Below are 19,078 nucleotides of genomic sequence, written 5' to 3' on the forward strand. Positions count from 1 at the left end.
CTCATCGAAATTTGAAAGAAAAAAAAATGTGTTCGAGAGTCGAAGCAGAAGCCTCCCCAGAGGAGCCCCTGAAGCTTGCAATCGCTGTCTCTCTCCTACGATCCAGGATCCTGAATCGTCTTTCTTCTTCTCGCCCTGGTGTTCCATCTGAAGCCGATGCTTTCCGCTGGAAGCACAAGGTACCTTCTCTGTTTCTATTTTTGGGAATAGAAGAATTTCAATTCCCTAGCGTGAAAATTTTCAGTTTAAGATGTAAGTCCAGTTATCAAGGGTTTCTGCGCTTCTGTTCATGTCTAGATTGCGTTTTCTCATGGTTTTGAGTTTAGGCCAAAGAGAGGAAGCGGGAAATCATCAGACTACGGGAAGACCTCAAGGAGACCGAAAGTTAGTTCATCTATTTTGAAAAACGTAAGGTTTCTGGATTAGATTGGTATTTCTCTGAATGTGTTCGCTGCGTGGTTTAGATGCTTCGCCTTGTGATTTCCTCCCCCAAACGGCCTCTTGCAAGTGTTATTTCTTCGATAACTTGGGAGACTTAAACCCTCGCCCAATTAGAGGGACCTCTGAACTCAGATTCAACGATGTACTACGTCGTCGATTTCTCAAACTAGGTCTCTCTTTCTCACGCTTGATCTTGCATCTCTAGAATAAACCACCGCATGCTTCACTTATTAGCTTGCTTTGTTTTCTTCTCTCCAGCGAGGGCCAAGTGCAGAAGGAAAACGCCTCGCTCGTCTCAAAGATTGCGTTTCTCAGGTTTTGATAAGAACCATCTGCCACTGTCCCTGTTTCCTATGTTTAATGCAGCAACTTGTATGCTGCCGTGCCCTGGATTTGATCTGATATATATGGATAGTGTGCCACGTAATACAAAGGGCAGGAAAGAAAGACACAGTGCACCACCATAGGCCTATAATCTGGGATTGCAACTTCTTTTCTTCTTTCTTTTTCTAAATTTGAATCGTGACTTTGACCGCAGAAACGAAATACAAAGATGAAGCAGAGCAGTTAAGGATATCTGTGGAATTTCTCGTAGAACTGTGTGAAGCGCACTCCCATGTTAGACTTTGCTGCTCTCGAGCTCTCTCTATAATGCTCGCCCTTGCGTGCTTTTCAGGGATGAACCTGTTGGTTCTATTCTGCAGGAAACCCCCAACTTCAGTAACTGGTCACACCAGGCTGTAGACTTAATATTAGGTAATTTTTAGACAATGTTCTTGATTACTGATTCCACTTTGAAGTTCTCAGCAACAATTCCTTTGTTCAATAGCTTGCTTTCCTCTCATTAGATTAACTTGAATAAATATTTCAGTATCACCGCAGCACTCGAATTGGTCTCCTACCCATTGTATTAATGGTTTCCCTTTTGATATATGTTTCCTCAAGCTTCACTGAAGAATCTCTTAGCAGCTGGGAACGGCACAGAATCTGTTGAAGAATCTATCAGTTACTTGATTACAAAATTGATCACGAGAATCTCTTCTCCTTTAAAAGCAAAAGGTAACTCTACCAAGTTGAGTTTGATTTTTCTCTCTTTACATGTCCTAATAGTTTGCTTGCACAATCTGTTGTAGAGGGGATACAACCTGAAAAAAGTTTCCAGTTCTATGTACAACACTTAGTCCGCAAACTGGGGAGTCAACCATACATTGGACAACGCGCATTATTGGCAGTGTCTCAGAGGATAAGTGTCTTGGCAGAAAGTCTCTTCTTTGTGGATCCATTTGATGAGTCGTTTTCAGAGATGCACGAGTGCCTATTCACACTGTAAGTATATCCCAAGTTTTTAATGGTGCGTGGTGGATTACGGAGTTTGACTGTAACCTCTGATGAACCGCAGGATACAACTAACTGAGATGCTGATATGCGAATACTTGCTGCCATGGTCAGAAGAGCTAGGATTTGAGACCGGTAAACCCCGCTACTAGTTAATTTCTCTTGAGATCCTAACAATAGAGCAGCGTGGCGCGGTGGTAAGCTTCCGGTCATTATTATTTTCCTTTTGATAAGTATTTGTGATTCTGTATTCATGGATTACACAGCTGTGTTGGAGGAGTGGGTAGCATCAGTGGTTCATGCAAGGAAAGCAATGGCGGATTTGGAAGACGGAAACGGATTGTATGTGCTCTACATGGATCGAGTCACCGGGGAATTGGCCAAACGGGTTGGCCACATCTCATCTTCTCGGGAACTCGACTCGTCCATCTTGGATAAAATCTTGGCTTCGCCTTAATCACATTTTCCAGGTTCAGCATTTACCCTGTAGCTTTTGACTCCCAAGTTATGCTGTCAGCGAATGGTTTTTACAATAAAACCAAAACCCATCTATGATGTCATCAGTAATCAGAACCAGACATGAGAAGCATAGAGAATGTGTCAACCTTGTTCCTTTCTATGCCGCTCATGTGATGAAGCAGGCAAGGTAAGGTGATCAATTGCTTCATGCTCTCTGTTATGCATCTTTCATTTGTCTATCGATTTCTTTATTGTGCTATGCTTCAATCAGGCATAATTTCTACTTTTTGTAAAAAAGAACCACCAACACCACAACACAACACACACAAATACATATGATGGGAGGATGAGCTGTTGTTGCGTATTATTACATTTTAGAATCGGAGAGATTGAACATCAAACCTCTCGTCATACAGCCTCCAATGGCCGTACCTCTCTGTCTGAGCCGCAGCAACGATCCCCTGCCTTGGGATATACACATCTGGTTTCTTCATCTCTCTAAGGTTCTTGAGAATAGACGCAGCGCTCTCAATGTCCCGGCTCGAGAGATGGACACACCCTGACAAATCCACATTCTCCAGCTTCCGACAACCCTCGCATATCGCAGTGAGACCCCTTAGGGTTAGTCTGGAGGATTCAATCTCTAAATGGTGGAGGTTGGGCATGTGTTCCCCTATGGCTTCTGCCTCTACGTCTCCGTCTTGTGGACAAGTTCCCAAGTACTCTGCAGGGGCACTGCCCGTTTCTGAGAGGCTCATAAGATTTCTTTTCAGAATGGTGAGATTAGGGCAGTTGGTGCCAATCACTACCAGAGTGTGGTGGGAGATCTCGTGACAGTAGCTGATGTCGAGCTCCTTAAGCTTTGTGCAACGAAAGGAGATCTTCGACATGGATGCGTCCGTGATGTTGGGACAGCTTCTGGTGGCCAGAATCTGAAGATCGGGACACCTGTCCACGTTGAAACAGAAGATTTTGGATCCCAATCTGGCAATAAAATTCTCAAATCGGAATCGAAAGATACCTATCAGCGACGTAGGAGATGGAGGCGTCGGTGCAGTGGCGCAGGCGAATCTCGGCGAGACGACCGTTGCTCCAATCCACCACCGATCGGATCATGGAGTCTATTCTACGCTCGAAATCGGGTGACCAGAAGCGAGATGATGATGATGAGTGGGATCCGAAGAATGGCTCCAAATCAAAGACGGAGAAGAGGAAGGGGTCTCGGGAGGCCAGAAGCCACGATTTGCAGACAAACATCGGACCCTTCCATCGCTCCTCCAACGTAAGCCTCGACAATATGTTCACCATCATCTCCCTCGCCAAGCCGCTCCATTCCCTTCCATCTCCTTCCATCTTCTTCTCCTCTACACGTTTTGGTGGCAAATAATGGGTGTATTTGTAGGAGTCACCGAATCTTCATCGCATGCCAAGTGTTTTTAATGTTACACACATTGACTGACACGTGTTCATAAGAAACAGTGTTCTAGATTTGTTCACCCGTTTGTTGATAGGGTTTTCCCGAGGAAACACCACCACATCACACCATATTGTTTGGGAGTCGCACTGATGAAAGATGGAAGCGACTTATCTGCAGAATAGGTGATCGTGGGAAATGGGTAAATAATTTGCTCTGCTTGGTGTAGAAAAGGATCTTCTTTTATGCTTTTAGTCGTGTTTTTGTTTGGCGGGGGAACATTACCTGCCTCGAAGAAACCCAATTCTTGCTTGGCAATGTAGATGCCCATTTAGGCGCATACACCATATAAAATCTGAATTGATTGGGCACGAAAAAGGATCAGGCTTTTAAAGATATTGGCGCTGGGTTTGTTCTGGACAAAGCCGTATTTAAACGCTGACGTAATTTGAGGAAGAGTGGGGGGTTTCACTATTCACACGCAACCCATCTATATCTGATGGCGTGGAACTGCAGAGCCCTTACTTTTCAGAGTAAACGAAACGCAGCTTGTGCATTTCACGAGCATTGCTTCGATGGTCACGTTTGCTTCGTGGCATTCACTTCTATTTATTCCGGCAGGTTCCCAATGTTTTCAAAGCAGAGGTCCAGAAATGCCTTCTTTGATGGTGCTTCTGGTTCTGTTCTTTGGATCCTTGTCTGAAGCCAGGGACATTTTGGTCGGCGGCAAGCCAAATTCATGGAAGGCCCCAAATTCTGCAGACCAAACTCTAAATCGCTGGGCGGAGAGAACACGGTTCAAAGTCGGGGACACACTCTGTAAGTTGATCAATCTCAGGGAAATTTCTTTAATCTCGTCTTGGCTTTTTTTTTCCCTCTGTAAGTTCAATTACTTGTTTTTTCTTTGACAGTGTGGAAGTACCAAGCGGAGAGGGACTCGGTGATGCAAGTGGAAGAGGAAGACTACGAGAGATGCGAGAGATCAAAACCGATCAGAGGGTACAAAGACGGCAAGACGAAGATAGAGCTAAAGAGGTCAGGTGCTTACTATTTCATCAGCGGGGAAAAAGGGCGTTGCAAGAAGGGAGAGAAGCTCGTTGTTGTTGTATTGGCTCCTCATCATCACCGCCTCGTTTCCCCTCCTACCGTTTCTCCCCTGACCAGTGGTTCCCGCCTTTTCAGAGCCCGTCTTGTTATCAGTTTGCTTTTCCTTTTCGTTTTGGTTTAGATGCCCCCTGATTGGGTGTTTCCATGGCACCTTGTGTTTAGCTCATCATGAATTAAATATGGGCCATCCTCTTTACATGGACAGGCCTTTGTTGATGTTGTTGATGCGTGAGCAAGCCTTTCTTTTTATGAACCCTTGGGCCATGGGCCATATCACGTCTAATCGTATTCCTTTATATGGACCCTTGAGCCATAGATTTAATATGGGCCATCTCACGTTGATGAATGCCTAGTCGTCTTTTTTTTTTTCTTATGAACTTTTGAGCTATAAATTTAATACGGGCCCGTGCTTTCGAGCCCGCTTCGCTCGCCTCCAAATCTCGATATCCTCCGCCAATGGTGTAATTTCCTCCATTTTCGACGATGTCGATCTCCTCCTCCGCGATTTCCTGTAAGTTTCTCCTGACAAGAGCTTTCTGCTTTGCGCCTACTTTTTGTAATCGGTTGATCGGTTTCGTGTTTTTCTCAGGGAACGATGGTGGTCAATCCTCGGGATATCGTCCTAAAAGCAGCCCTTTCGTTCTTCTGAACCCATTTTATGGTTTGGGGTTCTCTCCTTCTCTTCGGGTTAGTTTCCCTCTCAATTGGGCTACCGAAGCATAATAGAGTTAACCCGAGTTGCATAGAAATTCTGTATCTTCTGCCGTTGCTGATCAGCATATGTTACAACTCACAGTTTATCTTTAGCCAATACTTTGTCGAGTTATAGAGCATTTTCTACTTGCATATTTTGCGGCTGTGTTTTTTAATCTTTCTGTTCATACGTTCTACAGAGTAGCAGCATTGAGTTCAGACTTCCATTAAAATCTACACTTCTGCGTACCAAAACATGTCAGCCTCTTCCAGTGCTAGTTAGAAGCGAGTATCCTCAAAACGAGGATTTGCCCCGGCAGTTCTCAAAACGAGAGAAGAAACCCTTTCCAGTGCCAATTGTGGAGCTGAGACGAGCTGCCAGGGAAAGGGTCAAGAACAACAAAGACAAGCCTAAGCGACCGCTCCCTCCTCCGAAAAACGGATTGATTGTGAAAAGTCTTGTGCCTCTTGCTTATAGAGTATACAATGCAAGAATCAGATTGATCAACAATCTCAAACGGCTCATGAAAGTAGTTCGCGTTCATGCTTGTGGGTAATTCTCTTCCCCTTGGTTCTTCAGCAGTTCATAGACTTATGAATCTAATATTTCCAGTACTTATAATCTATAGCATTGTAATTGGGCATTCTCTCAGATGGTGCAATGAAATTCATGTTGGACCTTATGGGCACCCTTTTAAGTCATGTAAAGGGCAGAAAGCCTCCCAAAGGAAAGGACTTCATGAATGGACAAAAGCAGCCATTGAAGATGTTATCATTCCTTTAGAGGCCTATCACCTTTATGACCGCCTTGGTAAGCGTATCCGTCACGAGGAGAGATTCTCAGTTCCCAGAATTCCTGCCATAGTTGAGCTCTGTATTCAGGCTGGTGTTGAACTACACGAGTTTCCAGCAAAAAGGAGAAGAAAACCGATAATCCGCATTGGGAAAAGTGAGTTCATTGATGCAGATGAAAGTGAACTGCCTGACCCAGAACCGCAGGCACCTCCGATGCCATTGTTGATGGAGTTACCTGATTCCGAAGCTGTTGCCCCCTCTAGTGAAGAAGAAACCATCTTCCTGGCTGAGGAAACGTTAAGAGCATGGGAAGAAATGCGGAATGGAACGAAGAAGCTGATGAGAATGTACAAAGTGAGGGTATGTGGGTACTGTCCCGAGGTTCACATTGGACCAACGGGACACAAGGCGCAGAACTGCGGGGCTTACAAGCACCAGCAACGCAATGGGCAGCATGGTTGGCAGTCTGCGGTGCTTGATGACTTGATACCAACCAGATACGTTTGGCATTTGCCTGACATAAACGGGCCGCCGTTGCAGCGTGAACTGCGAAATTTCTATGGGCAAGCACCTGCGGTGGTGGAGATATGTGTACAGGCCGGTGCGGCTGTTCCAGAAACTTATAAACCAACCATGAGATTAGAGGTTGGAATTCCTTCGAGTGTCAAAGAAGCTGAGATGGCCGTTTGAGAAACCCTCATTGTAGTTCTTCTACAAACAAAGATGTTACATAAGAGCCGAAAGTTGATCTTTTGGGGTTTTAAAAAGAGAGAAATATCTTAAAATGATATTTTACTTTGGTGGTGCATTATATCTTCTTGTAAGCTCTAAAATCCGGAGATGATACCGCTTGCCCAGTAACTTTACTTCAATCCCTTCCTGCACGCTTTTATCTTTGTCGTCTTAATCCATATATCGCGTATGTTTAGATGGGCCTGGTGAGAAAGAGATCAAAAGCAGAGGCGCCTCTCCAAAGTGGTTGAGAAGATTGTACCTCAGCCTGATATCTGAGACATTCTGGTTTCTGTCGTTGATCTGTTGGCGAATTTCCAGTGTCTGAATTATTGCAGACTGATTGTCCTGGAGAGACCTGAAGGAGTTCAATTGCAGGATGATGGGGGACGAGAGCAAAGTGATAGGCATTCCACTTCGGGCTTTTGTGCGTGAAAGGAGATGGGATGTCTCTAGTTGACAAGACAGATGAGAGGATGGATTAAGATTTTGATCATGCTTCCCAAGTAAGGAAGGGCCCACCGAAGAGAGAATGGAAGGAACAAGTCATCCACACAGTAGCATATTTGAAGTTGTGTTTGTAGATAATGACAAGAGGGGGGGAGAGCAATCATTTTGTGGCGTTTGGTGGGAGTATTCATTGCCAAACATTGCCTGCTTCCATCTCTTCTCTCCCTCCCACTCATGTTTGGTTATATCCCAGACCAATGGCTGTTAGATTTATTTAATTTGCACTCTTCTATTTAATCGGGGTATAGTACATTCGGTCTGTTTCTCTCCAAGATTTTTTTGGCCTTGTTTATTTATTTAGTTTTGGCATTAAACCCTGTCCAAAAAAAGTCCGGGAAGAAAAAGAGAAGAGGGTACGGGTATAGCCGGTGATGTTTACCGGCAAGAACCGGTTAATGTCGAAAGAAAAAAAGGGGTTTTAACCCTAATAACCCACTTGGGTCGCAGCAATTTCAGGGTACACCACCGAAAAAAAAAAAAAAATTTGCGACCTTATTACGACTAATATATAACTAATATACAACCTATTACGACTAATAAACTACTCTTATTTTAGTTGTATATTAGTTATATATTAGTCGTAATAAGGTCGCAAATTTTTTTTTTTTTTCGGTGGTGTACACTGAAATTGCTGCGACCCAAGTCGTTTATTTGAGTAATATTCCCAGAAAAAAAGGGGATGCTCACTCTCTTGATCCATAATCTTTGAGCGCAGATCGATCCTCTCTTAACCCCCTTCGCTTTCTGGGCTACTTCCCTCTCTATTTTCCCGTCGGGGAGGGGAAATTCATGGGATTCGCTTGGAAATGTGTCAGCTTTGGGAGTCTTTCAAGACCACTCCCTCTGCAAATCCTACTTTTCTTTTGAGGTAAGTGCTCTCTTTTTCTCTCCTACTCCGCAACCCGGGCCGGAATCTCTGTCTGGAGGAGGCTTTACTTGATTTTGCCGCGAGTAATTTAAGCTCTGCTTTCTTCTTTGTGCTTCCTGTGTATGTCGAACCCTAGACCTGATTTAACCTTCTACTTGTTGTCTCTTAGAGTCTAGGTGCTTGAGAAAAGAGTATTTCTGGGAAGCGGGCATTGAGGCGCTCAGTTGCAACCAAGCATGCTGGTTTTATCACCGTGGAAGCAGTGGTAGGTGGCAGGTGCGGTGGTATCGTTGTTGAAGGAGATACTTTGTTTTGTTAGCTCTTTTAACCTACTTGTGAGGACAAAATGTCTGATATTCCACTACGGCTTCAGGCCATGAGCTCATAAAGGGCCAGTAAAGATCCGAAATAAGGTCCTAGAGACGTGAAAGCTGTTGCTCCTTGGGACTCTCGGTTATCACGCTAAGTTGAGTGCTTCGCCTGTGAAGCTCATGTCTGGGGCTCCTACAAGAGTAAGATCTATGAATGTGGCCGACTCTGAGACCAGGCCGATTCTGGGGCCTGCTGGTAACAAGGCTGGTCCTTTCTCTACGCGTAAATCCTTATCGTCCAAGTCACCAAGAAAGTTTGAAAATTTTCCATCTGGGTACACTGACTCTGATGAGACGGAATCTTATGCATCGCCTGCTGTTACTGCGTCTTCTCCCCACTCCCAGAAGCACCCTCCTCTTAGCATGGCTTCCCTTTTGCGCAGGCATGAGCAACTCTTGAATTCTAATCTGTCACTGAGCGCATCATGTTCCTCTGATGCCTCGACAGATTCATTCCACAGCCGAGCATCAACTGGTCGATTGGTTCGGTCGTATAGCCTTGGGAGTCGAAGTAAGGCATACCCTTTGAAGCCAAGGAGTGTTGTCTCTGATGGTGCTTTAGATTCACCATCTAGTGGTTCAGAGACTAAGAAGAGATGCGCTTGGGTGACACCGAATACCGGTCAGCTTCTTGTTCCTATCTACATCTCCAGTTTGTGAAATTCAAATGACAAAATTTTTCAAGAATCTGGAAAGGCCTTTTGATCCGCACGTGTTACGATCCTACTTTATATCCTTTCGTATTTCCCCATGCACACGTTATAGCTGTTCTGTGTATCACTCACTTTTAGAATGCTTTGGAGGTCTGTATGTGATATAAACGAATTTGCCCAAGCAGCTTCTTTCCATACCCTACTTTTTGCTGGATTATGCACTGAGACCTTGATCTTTAATTTACTTTTTTTGTTTTCTATCCATCCAAATTCAGATCCGGGGTATGCTGCTTTCCACGATGAAGAATGGGGTGTGCCAGTACATGATGACAAGTACGTAAGAAGATATATAGAGCTAATTGATGAATGATAATATTCCTCATCGTTTTATCTTCATGTTTAATATGGTCAGGAGGTTGTTTGAACTTCTAGTGCTTTCGGGTGCATTGGCTGAGCACACATGGCCTACAATTCTGAGCAAAAGGCAGACCTTCAGGTACTTATTAGCATTCCCGGTATATTTGTCATTTCCCCAGTATCAAACCATTCTGCGTCCACATGAAAAGTGTGATGGCGCAGGGAAGTTTTTGCTGATTTTGATCCCATTGCCGTCTCAAAAATCAACGAGAAGAAGCTTATCAGCCCAGGAAGCACGGCAAGTTCCTTGTTGTCAGAGCTTAAGCTAAGGGCCGTCATTGAGAATGCACGCCAAATATTAAAGGTGTAAAAGCACTTGTCTTTTTCCAATACTGCAATATCACCAGATTTGGCTCATAGTGGTATAGTTGTGGCAGGTGATAGATGAATATGGATCATTTGACAAGTACATATGGAGCTTCGTGAAGAACAAGCCAATAGTGAGCAAGTTCAGATACCAGAGGCAAGTGCCAGTGAAAACTCCAAAGGCAGAGGCCATTAGCCGGGATTTGGTGAGGAGAGGGTTCCGAAGCACAAGTCCTACTGTCGTCTACTCCTTCATGCAGGCTTCTGGTCTCACCAACGACCATCTCACCTCTTGCTTCAGGTTCTCCCTCTCTTCTTCCCATCTCCTTCTCTGATCCCTTTCTCCTTTCTTTCTTTCTTTGCTGTGACCTGTGTAGTGAACGCATTCGTGTATTGTTTATACTGTAGACACTTCCGTTTCGTTTTACTACATCTCCTTCTTCTAACTGTTCTTTTTCCTACCTCTATATACACCAAGTACTTTACCCTTTTTTTAAAAAAAAAAAAAATTGGATTAATTTTCCCGTAAAACTATTATATGATTTGATTTTTAAATATTAATTATATCACATCTACATCAACAACGTTTTTAATTTTTTTTCTATTTTAAAGATATTACCCTTTTTTTGTTGGTGGCGGTAAATATATAACCTGGTCGGGTTCAATCCAATTGGGCTCTCCTCGGTTTATTTCAACGTATTAGTTTGGGCCTAAAGCTATTAAAGAGGTAGTTGTCAAAATAATTAAAATTGTTAAGATCCACTAACGGCCGATAACGTTCAAGGCCCGTTAATATATACAAATTCTCAAGGTTTGCCCCCCCCTATTCGGTCGTAAAAAAATTTGATACATGATTTTACATTTATTTTTCATATTTTTATTAATATAATTTTATTCTATGATAATTCAGGTTCGCGGATTCCCGTATTTATTTATTTTACTAAATCCAAAAACGTTTACTTGAATACAGTTTGTGTAAACCCAACAATTCGACGTCTTGATGCTCAATTGAATCTCCTGGATCTAATGAGTATAAGAAAATCATACTCATACATGTCACAAATGAATAACAACTAACACATTACTCCCGCCCCCGAGACACCGAGTTTTAACAAAATGCACGCTGCTAATGAGGCCGGGCAGCTGTTTCCTTTTATGAATAATTCTAATCACCCGACTCAGTGTATCATTAGAAATTATATATAGATATACATCGCACATCATGCTTTGAGACAAGCAATGTTGATGAATAGAGAGGTTGAACCACCAATCCCACGACACAAACGACAGCCAAAAGTCTCTTTATCTTCATAATCTACGAGAGGGTCGACAAAATCACAACTTAACAGCACAAAACTGGACTGAGGAAAAGAGAGCTTCACAACATCTCTGCTTCTCTTTTCCACTGGTCAAGAATACTTTGTCCATCACTGAGTTAAAAATATTTATACCTGTAAAAGATTATAACATAAGACAGGTCCAGTATCAGATTCACACTCACCGCTTCTGTTTTCACACACTGAACACTGTCTTCACGGTTCTCTCATGTGTTGCCTCCTCCACTTTGCCTTTCTCTCAGCAGACTGCTTTAGTTTCTTTGACGCCAATAGTTGGAACTGATTTGGCCCTCCGAAATCCACTTTATTGCTCTTTACCTTCTTTCTCTTCCCTCTATCATATTCCTCATCCCTGTGACATTGCCGAACAAAACAGGTGAGACTTACCAAAAACTCAGGGCAAAAGCATAGATTCATCTCACAACCAGTGACTTACCACTCATCTGCTACATAACCGATATTGACATTCTCACTCTCCGATCTTGTAATGCGATAAGGTAGCTCTTGATCGTCCCATTTTGCAACTGTGACAATAAAAATATTAAGCCAATGAATAATGATACAACCAAATATCTTTTAGCACTTCTTTGCGTGGGAACGGGAACCCCATCCATTTAATGTTAAAAATGAAGACCGCAGCTTGCTAGTTTGACCAAACAATTCATGGGCAAGGGCACATACCCACGGTCTCTGGCAAACCCCGTGTCAGAATGCTCAGAGCTGCTTTCTCAGACTTCACTTCTTGTCCGTCTTTTGAAGAATCTCTCTTCCGTTTGGCCCGTTGGCTTGCTTCAGACACAACAGAGTTGCCAATGGCTTGCCTCTCCGATGCAAGAACAGAACCATTTTGATTAATTCTGTCCTTGAGTTCTCCAATTGCATTGTCCATCAATAGATCACCAGTGGCATCACTTTTACTTGTATCTTGGACACTAATACTATTATCTTTCTCAAGAAAGCAAGTGGAGCCAGATGAAACTGTGCTAGCTGCCTGTGAAGTTGAAGGCCCTTGATCTGCTGCTCTTTGCTGAGATAAAAGCTCTTCGGCGATATTCTTGACTGCCGAGGCTCTTAGTTTTCTCCTTTTATGCTTCTTCTTCTTACACAAACCCAGAGCCAGTTTAAAAAGTTTTAAGCCCATGGACATGTTTTTCATGTGTGGCTTGTGAATCTTTCTTGAAGTGACAATGTTCACTCTATCAGAAGTTGAAATCTTCACTGACTCAGTAGACATGTCACACGGGATTGCTGTTTCATTTGATCGCTGTGCCAAATTCTGATCATTTAGCGCAGCTTTTTTGTTCAATGAATTACAACTTGTTGCACTCTCAACCTGGAGAACAGTAGAGAGACGAGTTAAAAACATCTCAATGCATCATCAAAACTTCTAAAGTAGTACGCTCACCTGGCTGTTATTACAATCTGGCTTCTCTGGAGGCTTTGCCATTTTGCTGGAATTTCCAGCTAAAGTTACATCTGAGGCCTCCATAGATGAGCGTACTGCAGGATTTCTGATATTGGTGACATTCGGGGGGATGGATACTGAAGGGAGATTAACCTGGACAGGTGGATTGTCTTGTTAACTACACATAATACTAGTCACCAGAAGCAATGAGCTGATTCATAATGATAAAAAAAATGCACTTACTGTCTGTGAAGTCTCATGTGAAAGACAGCCTGCGTATGATACATCAACTGACATATTCAATTTGCTCGCTGAATTCTTCTCCTCGATACAGATCCCAGACATGGCACCAGAAATTGGCATGTTTCCAAGATTTTGAGTGGTAATGATTCCATTCAAAAAGGGAGACATGGGTTTCAATATCTCCCCTGGGGATACAGTCGAAGCTGTGCATTTATTCTTCGAATTCCCTTTCGCTGTAACGCATTTAGCCATCACCACATCATTAATTTGCTTAGAAGGTGCTTCCTTCTTTAGGGTTCCTGTGACTGTCAAAATGCTGTGACTGTCTTTCTGAGTTCTGGCAGCAGAAGCATCTAGAATACATGATTTAATGTCTGTCGAACCATTTACTTGTCCTGAATTAGATGGGAAAAGTGAAGAAGCACTATTTGCGGCAAAGCTTCCTCTAGAGCTATCCTTCAGGACTATTGCAGCCGCATTCTTTGGTGCAGCATTTTTTCTATCACGGACATAGAATAACATATAAGCCTTTTGGTCAAAAACAGTCCTCTCAGCAACCTGTTTAACCTGTAACATAAAGTCAAGAGGAAATTGGAATTAACTATCTTTAGTCCTCTTTTCCGTTTGTTTCCAATGGCAGATAACCAAAGTGAGCATTTCACTGAAACAGGAAAAATATCACACCATCTCTTTGCGAGCTGCAAATTTTACAAATGTTAGTTGCATACCCTATTATCATCAAGGGAGTACCACATCCCACTTGCCGTGCGAATGAAGCATGAGTAATGACCAGAATGAATGCTCCGACCATAATGAACAAGAACACCATAGAGGGTGTACTTCAAATCACCTTCCTGTTAAGTGCCGGATGAAAATTGACTTACAAAAATGATTAGGTGGAGATCTCTGATTAAGAATAGGTAAGATACATGCAGTTTCTTGCACAAGAAAATTACTTACATAGGAACCGCTAACAAACGGTTTCATGTCAATTGTAGGGACAAACTGAACTTTCTTGTCAATTTTTTCTGATCGATGTGCTTCAAATCGCTTAAAATGGATAGTCAGAACATAAGGTGCTTTAGAAACAGTAAGCTGTTTGACAGCTTTAACTTTCTGCTTGCAACGTTCACATTGGTAAATCTTTGCCCCATCATCTAGGAGCTCAACAGCTGTAAAGTGAGAAAGCGCTTTCTGCAATGAATCTGCTCTCGCAATGTCCAGACTTAAATCAAGAAATGGATCAAAAGTATCAGAGCAGTGGGAACATTGCGTGCATTTCACCTGATACAATAAAAAGTTGTTAAAGCAGGCTGTTCAAGGATTCTTCCCAGTAAGCTAAAATATAATGAAGAAAGACATGAATGTCACGAATGTCAATTTGATATTGATAGACATGGCTGACATTAGAGATTTACTTGGATTTTTTATCTGTTGCTTTGGTTTTACCTATTAGATTTCCTGTTTAGAGTAGAATAGAATTGAACAAGGATTCTTGTTATGGTTGTGTACCTCTAAATAAGAGGATCTTTTAATGAGTAATAAAGTGAGTTGAGTGGGTTTTGATTAATTGGCAGTCTTTCAGTCCCTCTAAGTACCGAAGTAAGAGATACTGTTAAAGTTCCACATCTGAAACATATGGGGAAAATTGAGTCTATATAAGGTCATGGGCCCCCTCTCCCAACAAGCTAGCTTTTGGGGTGAATTCTACCCATGAGCCATGGGACTTACTTGGGCCCATTATGGATGGGTGGGTTCTATCAGATACCCTGATCTCTCTAAATACTAGCGAGGATATATGTCGATCTCTCTAAGTACCAGCAAGGAGATATGTCAGTCTCTCGAAGTAGAGACTTATTCCGATAGAATCCAGGATTCCAGATGGATTGTATCATAATACAATTAAATAAATGCAATATTTTCTAAAAGCCAGATGGGTTTACCTGACTGCGGAGGCGGCCACCAAAAATTTTGTGAACCAAACTGCTCTTATAGGCATCCAAAGACTCACTTGGTACACCAGAAGGCAAACAACACTTGTGCATGCATTCAAGCAAATTGATCATGTACTCATGCGCATCCTCCTGTCTACAATTTCTGAAATTGCGGGATATGCCTAATTAAACAGTTTGGAATCCATATTAGGCCAAGTAATAATGTGAAAGCATTGTAACTTAGAACCAAATTAAAAAAAATGAATCTGAGAAGCATACATCTTAAGTTTGAGACCAAATCCTTAGGTGCTAATATTCTGCCTGTAGCTTGTAGAGCAGTTCTGACATGTTTCTGAATAGCACATAAAGCACAAAACCCAGCAACGTGACCTACACATAACATTTGAAATGGTACATATGAGATACTGAGACAGAATACATGTTTCTGAATAGCTATTCTCTCCCGTGTTCATGTTATGCCAGCCATAGGTTTAACTATAAAGAAGTCGAGTAGAAGGAAAAATGAAGAAGCTTTAGACAAGAGGAGACAAAATTAAAGCAACCTACAGGACTTCTGATGCGCAGCGCTTTGCAGGTAAGCAGCCAAAGGCTCGGTGTATGTCAAACATTGCAGTACCGAATTAAGAAAGCACGTATTCCCCAGATTCTCCAAACCAGCGCCCTGGGAATCATTTTTAAAATTTATCTCAAAACTTAACGATCAAACAGGGAAGATCTTTCGCTGAACCATCAAAACGGCGACTAATTTCACTAGTATGATTTGCGACACAGTTGCACAAAGCCTAAAAATAACATGATGTGAAAAACTCACGATTTTGCGGACGGTGATACCGATACGGAGCTCGGGATCCAACCCAATCTCGAAAAATTCGGAGGCATCTGGTCTTTTGAGGGGCGTGACGGCGGCAGGACGTTTGTTGGCGGAGGCAGGATTCAGCGTCTCGATCTTGAAATCGGAACCGCCATTGGAGAAGCCATTGAAGGGTTTTCTGGCGGGATGAAACTCGATCTTCCTAAAGACAGCGGAGGTGGAAGAAGAAGAAGAAGCAGCAGCGCAAGATCCGTTGGGCGGATCCTGATCCCTCTGAATCCTAAACTCCACCCCACTCATAACAGCTTCCATCGGCAACTACGGAGGAATCAAAACAAACAAAAAATCAGGATTTTCTCGGGAAGAGAGGAGATAGTGAGCAGCTGAGATAAACCCTAACAAAGATCCCAAACACCCAATAAGTCACCTCCGCCACTTGATTTTTATATTAAAAAACGCGAGTGCGGTAATAATGACGTGGCCAGAGGTTATTAGTCCACCGGTCTATTATGGGTCACATACAAAAGCCCAATCCATCTAAAACGGGCCTGCATAAGAAATGGGCCCGAGATGGTGTGTCGGTCTGAAGCAAGCAGACAAGTGTCAGACTGAGACACGGTCGAATAGATGGCGGCAGATCGTGGGATCCACGTCACAAAGCGCGCCAACCAGCGACTACACATTTAATTGTATTAAAACCAATTAGTCGTCTGATGGACGTTCTGTTTTTCTTTTTTTCTTTTTTGGCATCTGATCCGTTCAGACTCTAAAGCAGAAATTGCGGTTTCAAACGGGTCTCGATTCCTTCGAGTCCAAGCCAAAGCCTACAAAGGCAGGAGCTTTAGAAGCATAAGGGCAAAGATCTGATTGGTTGGTCGAAGCGTACAGAGGTATCCGATAAATGGCGTTGTTTCGCAAATTGTTCTACCGGAAACCCCCCGATGGTTTGCTCGAGATATGCGATCAAGTGTTCGGTCAGTTTCTTCGGATCCTCTGTTAGGTTGATTGTTCTGGTCGGTTTGAATTTCTGGAATCGGGAAGGATTTTCATTCGTTCGTGGGAAACTGGGACCTTTATCCTCGATCTCCATTCATATAGCGATACTTGTAGACATTGCGCTTTTTAGGATCGGTTTTCTATGTTCTAAGATCGCTCTGCTTATATCGGAAGTTTAGGGCCCTTTTCCTGTGATCATGTCTGTAGTCTGATGTGAAGATATTGAGGGTTAGCTTAACAATGCTCTCTGTCTGTGCAGTGTTCGATTGCTGCTTCTCTACAGATGCTTGGGAAGAAGACAACTACAAAGTTTATATGGGTGGGGTTGTCACTCAACTACGTGAACACTTCCCTGAAGCATCGTTTCTCGTGTTTAATTTCCATGAAGTGGGAACTCGAAGTCAGATGGCTGATGTCTTATCCGAATACGACATGACCATAATGGATTATCCTCGGCACTACGAAGGCTGTCCGTTGTTGTCTATGGAGGTGATGCACCATTTCCTCAGATCAAGTGAAAGTTGGCTTTCACTTGGCCCGAATAACTTGCTACTAATGCATTGCGAACGTGGTGCTTGGCCTGTTTTAGCTTTCATGTTAGCCGCCCTTCTTATTTACCGGAAACAGTACAGCGGTGAGTACAAGACCTTGGACATGATCTACAAGCAGGCTCCTCGGGAGCTTCTGCATTTGCTCTCAGCATTGAACCCCATCCCTTCTCAGTTACGGTATCTACAATATGTGTCAAGAAGGAATTTGGTCTCTGAATGGCCTCCCCTGGATAGAGCTCTTACCATGGACTGTGTTATTATGAGATTCATTCCCGAGTTTGATGGACAGGGAGGATGTCGTCCAATCTTCCGGATATACGGACAGGATCCTTTTCTTGCCGCTGATAAAGCTCCCAAACTTTTGTACTCAGCTCCCAAGAAAGGGAAACATTTGCGGCTGTACAAACAGGTATTGTTCCCAGCCGAGCACAATGCTCTCTAATTTTCCGTATTAGATATTATTATCTTTGCTGCTGAGAGATGTTGATCTAACCACGATGGTTCCTTTTCTTTTTCTTCACATGGTGATGGCCGGTTTTAGTATTTGCCTTCTTCTCTGCATCTGCAACATGGTCTGGTTCAGTCTCTGATTTTCTGGACGCCTGTGTTGTCCTGTTGCAGGTCGAATGTGAGCTAGTTAAAATCGACATCAATTGCCATGTCCAAGGCGATGTTGTGGTGGAGTGCCTCAGTTTGAATGATGACATGGAAAAAGAGGTTATGATGTTCCGAGTTGTGTTCAACACAGCCTTTATTAGATCAAATATTTTGATGCTTAACCGTGATGAAGTTGACACTCTATGGGATGCAAAAGAACGATTCCCAAAGGGCTTCAGGGTTGAGGTGTGTTTTCATGTCTTATATAGTGCATAGCTAGCTGCTTTATTCTACCTACATTCGCATGATGAGAACTTTCTATGCACAGCTTCTCTTCTCGGAGATGGATGCTGCCTCTTCCGTTGCTTTGATGGATTTTTCACTCTTGGAGGAGAAGGACGGTCTTCCTATAGAAGCTTTTTCCAAAGTTCATGAGATTTTCAATCAAGTTGACTGGGTGGATCAGACAGATGCCACACGCAATATGCTTCAGCATTTAGCCATTGCAAATGCAGTCCAAGAAAAGACAGATGGGAACCACAATAAAATTGTGGCAACAAGTCCTAGATTACATGGTTTTAGCCCAAAAAATATCCATAATATTGTGAAGCAGGCTGTGCTAGACAATAATGCAAAAGTCAGACTGTCTTCAGTTTCAGATGTTGAATCACTCGCTTCACCAGCACTCTCTCCTTCAACTGATGCGAATAAGAAGCTCATTGCGGAAGATCTGCAGACTGTCCTCCAAATCTCTGGTAAGGCAGATACAACCAACCAGGAAACCACTGCTTCTTCGCCTCAAGTGTCGCCATTTCTCAAGCTGGTGCATCACAGTGCAACAGTTAAACCTTTTTTGCCCGATTCTTGCCCTTTAGAGATGGCAGAAGAGAGTTGCCTGAAGAAAGGTTCTCCTGCAATGAAGGATCAAGGTGTAGGTGTTCCAGTAGCTGTAGTAGGCAAAGAGAAAGATGTCTTAGCTTTACCATCCCCACCACCTCCTCCTCCTCCTCCTCCTCCTCCAGCACGACTGCAGTCAGCTCTAACAGAAGTACCTTCCCCGCCTCCATCTGCAACTGACCCTG

General features: G+C 43.1%; 7 protein-coding genes across 12 annotated transcripts in view; 5 read left to right on the forward strand and 2 right to left on the reverse strand.

Moving 5' to 3' along the window:
- Nucleotides 1–6: 6 nt before the first annotated feature.
- LOC104811831 lies at nt 7–2,461 on the forward strand. 3 transcript variants are annotated; one of them, XM_010538667.1, is made up of 11 exons: nt 7–179; nt 327–384; nt 465–611; nt 700–756; nt 980–1,059; nt 1,146–1,197; nt 1,387–1,500; nt 1,575–1,767; nt 1,841–1,911; nt 2,043–2,246; nt 2,341–2,461. In XM_010538667.1, exons 1-10 carry the CDS (start codon nt 27–29, stop codon nt 2,231–2,233), a joined length of 1,116 nt encoding a protein of 371 aa, XP_010536969.1. In that variant the 5' UTR covers nt 7–26; the 3' UTR covers nt 2,234–2,246; nt 2,341–2,461. The 3 variants fall into 3 exon arrangements, with proteins under 3 accessions (XP_010536969.1, XP_010536968.1, XP_010536971.1); XM_010538666.1 differs by having other exon boundaries at nt 2,043–2,461; XM_010538669.1 differs by having other exon boundaries at nt 980–1,007; nt 1,118–1,197; nt 2,043–2,461.
- Nucleotides 2,462–2,502: 41 nt separating this feature from the next.
- Nucleotides 2,503–3,725, reverse strand: LOC104811832 (F-box protein SKIP1). The gene is made up of 2 exons (XM_010538670.2): nt 3,257–3,725; nt 2,503–3,183 (listed from the first exon to the last, which is right to left on the reverse strand). Exons 1-2 carry the CDS (start codon nt 3,586–3,588, stop codon nt 2,610–2,612), a joined length of 906 nt encoding a protein of 301 aa, XP_010536972.1. The 5' UTR covers nt 3,589–3,725; the 3' UTR covers nt 2,503–2,609.
- A 41-nt stretch (nt 3,726–3,766) lies between these two features.
- Nucleotides 3,767–5,009, forward strand: LOC104811833 (early nodulin-like protein 3). The gene is made up of 3 exons (XM_010538671.2): nt 3,767–3,851; nt 4,271–4,468; nt 4,561–5,009. Exons 1-3 carry the CDS (start codon nt 3,848–3,850, stop codon nt 4,875–4,877), a joined length of 519 nt encoding a protein of 172 aa, XP_010536973.1. The 5' UTR covers nt 3,767–3,847; the 3' UTR covers nt 4,878–5,009.
- Nucleotides 5,010–5,160: 151 nt separating this feature from the next.
- Nucleotides 5,161–7,128, forward strand: LOC104811834 (APO protein 2, chloroplastic). Its single transcript, XM_010538672.1, has 4 exons — nt 5,161–5,267; nt 5,346–5,443; nt 5,650–6,002; nt 6,103–7,128. The coding sequence occupies exons 1-4, from the start codon at nt 5,240–5,242 to the stop codon at nt 6,932–6,934; spliced, it is 1,311 nt and encodes a 436-aa protein (XP_010536974.1). The 5' UTR covers nt 5,161–5,239; the 3' UTR covers nt 6,935–7,128.
- Nucleotides 7,129–8,148: 1,020 nt separating this feature from the next.
- LOC104811835 (DNA-3-methyladenine glycosylase 1) lies at nt 8,149–10,548 on the forward strand. 4 transcript variants are annotated; one of them, XM_010538674.2, is made up of 7 exons: nt 8,149–8,354; nt 8,524–8,630; nt 8,728–9,347; nt 9,654–9,711; nt 9,791–9,874; nt 9,958–10,099; nt 10,164–10,548. In XM_010538674.2, exons 3-7 carry the CDS (start codon nt 8,846–8,848, stop codon nt 10,434–10,436), a joined length of 1,059 nt encoding a protein of 352 aa, XP_010536976.1. In that variant the 5' UTR covers nt 8,149–8,354; nt 8,524–8,630; nt 8,728–8,845; the 3' UTR covers nt 10,437–10,548. The 4 variants fall into 4 exon arrangements, with proteins under 4 accessions (XP_010536976.1, XP_010536977.1, XP_010536975.1 ...); XM_010538675.2 differs by having other exon boundaries at nt 8,524–8,619; XM_010538673.2 differs by having other exon boundaries at nt 8,524–9,347.
- Nucleotides 10,549–11,287: 739 nt separating this feature from the next.
- On the reverse strand, nt 11,288–16,270 carry LOC104811836 (ubiquitin carboxyl-terminal hydrolase 23). Its single transcript, XM_010538678.2, has 11 exons — nt 15,853–16,270; nt 15,588–15,702; nt 15,300–15,410; nt 15,030–15,202; nt 14,047–14,370; nt 13,815–13,940; nt 13,087–13,653; nt 12,844–12,996; nt 12,120–12,771; nt 11,875–11,962; nt 11,288–11,790 (listed from the first exon to the last, which is right to left on the reverse strand). The coding sequence occupies exons 1-11, from the start codon at nt 16,162–16,164 to the stop codon at nt 11,634–11,636; spliced, it is 2,778 nt and encodes a 925-aa protein (XP_010536980.1). The 5' UTR covers nt 16,165–16,270; the 3' UTR covers nt 11,288–11,633.
- Nucleotides 16,271–16,588: 318 nt separating this feature from the next.
- The window catches only part of LOC104813268 (formin-like protein 13), a 7,001-nt gene continuing 4,511 nt past the window's right edge, over nt 16,589–19,078 (forward strand). The window contains exons 1-4 of the mRNA XM_010540837.1: nt 16,589–16,826; nt 17,108–17,808; nt 18,021–18,242; nt 18,325–19,075. Of these exons, the coding sequence (XP_010539139.1) occupies nt 16,754–16,826; nt 17,108–17,808; nt 18,021–18,242; nt 18,325–19,075 (1,747 nt within the window). The 5' untranslated portion in view covers nt 16,589–16,753. The remainder of the gene's footprint in view (nt 16,827–17,107; nt 17,809–18,020; nt 18,243–18,324; nt 19,076–19,078) is intronic.

This window comes from Tarenaya hassleriana, unplaced genomic scaffold (genome assembly GCF_000463585.1).
Source record: "Tarenaya hassleriana unplaced genomic scaffold, ASM46358v1 Cleome2, whole genome shotgun sequence".
Taxonomy (NCBI): domain Eukaryota; kingdom Viridiplantae; phylum Streptophyta; class Magnoliopsida; order Brassicales; family Cleomaceae; genus Tarenaya; species Tarenaya hassleriana.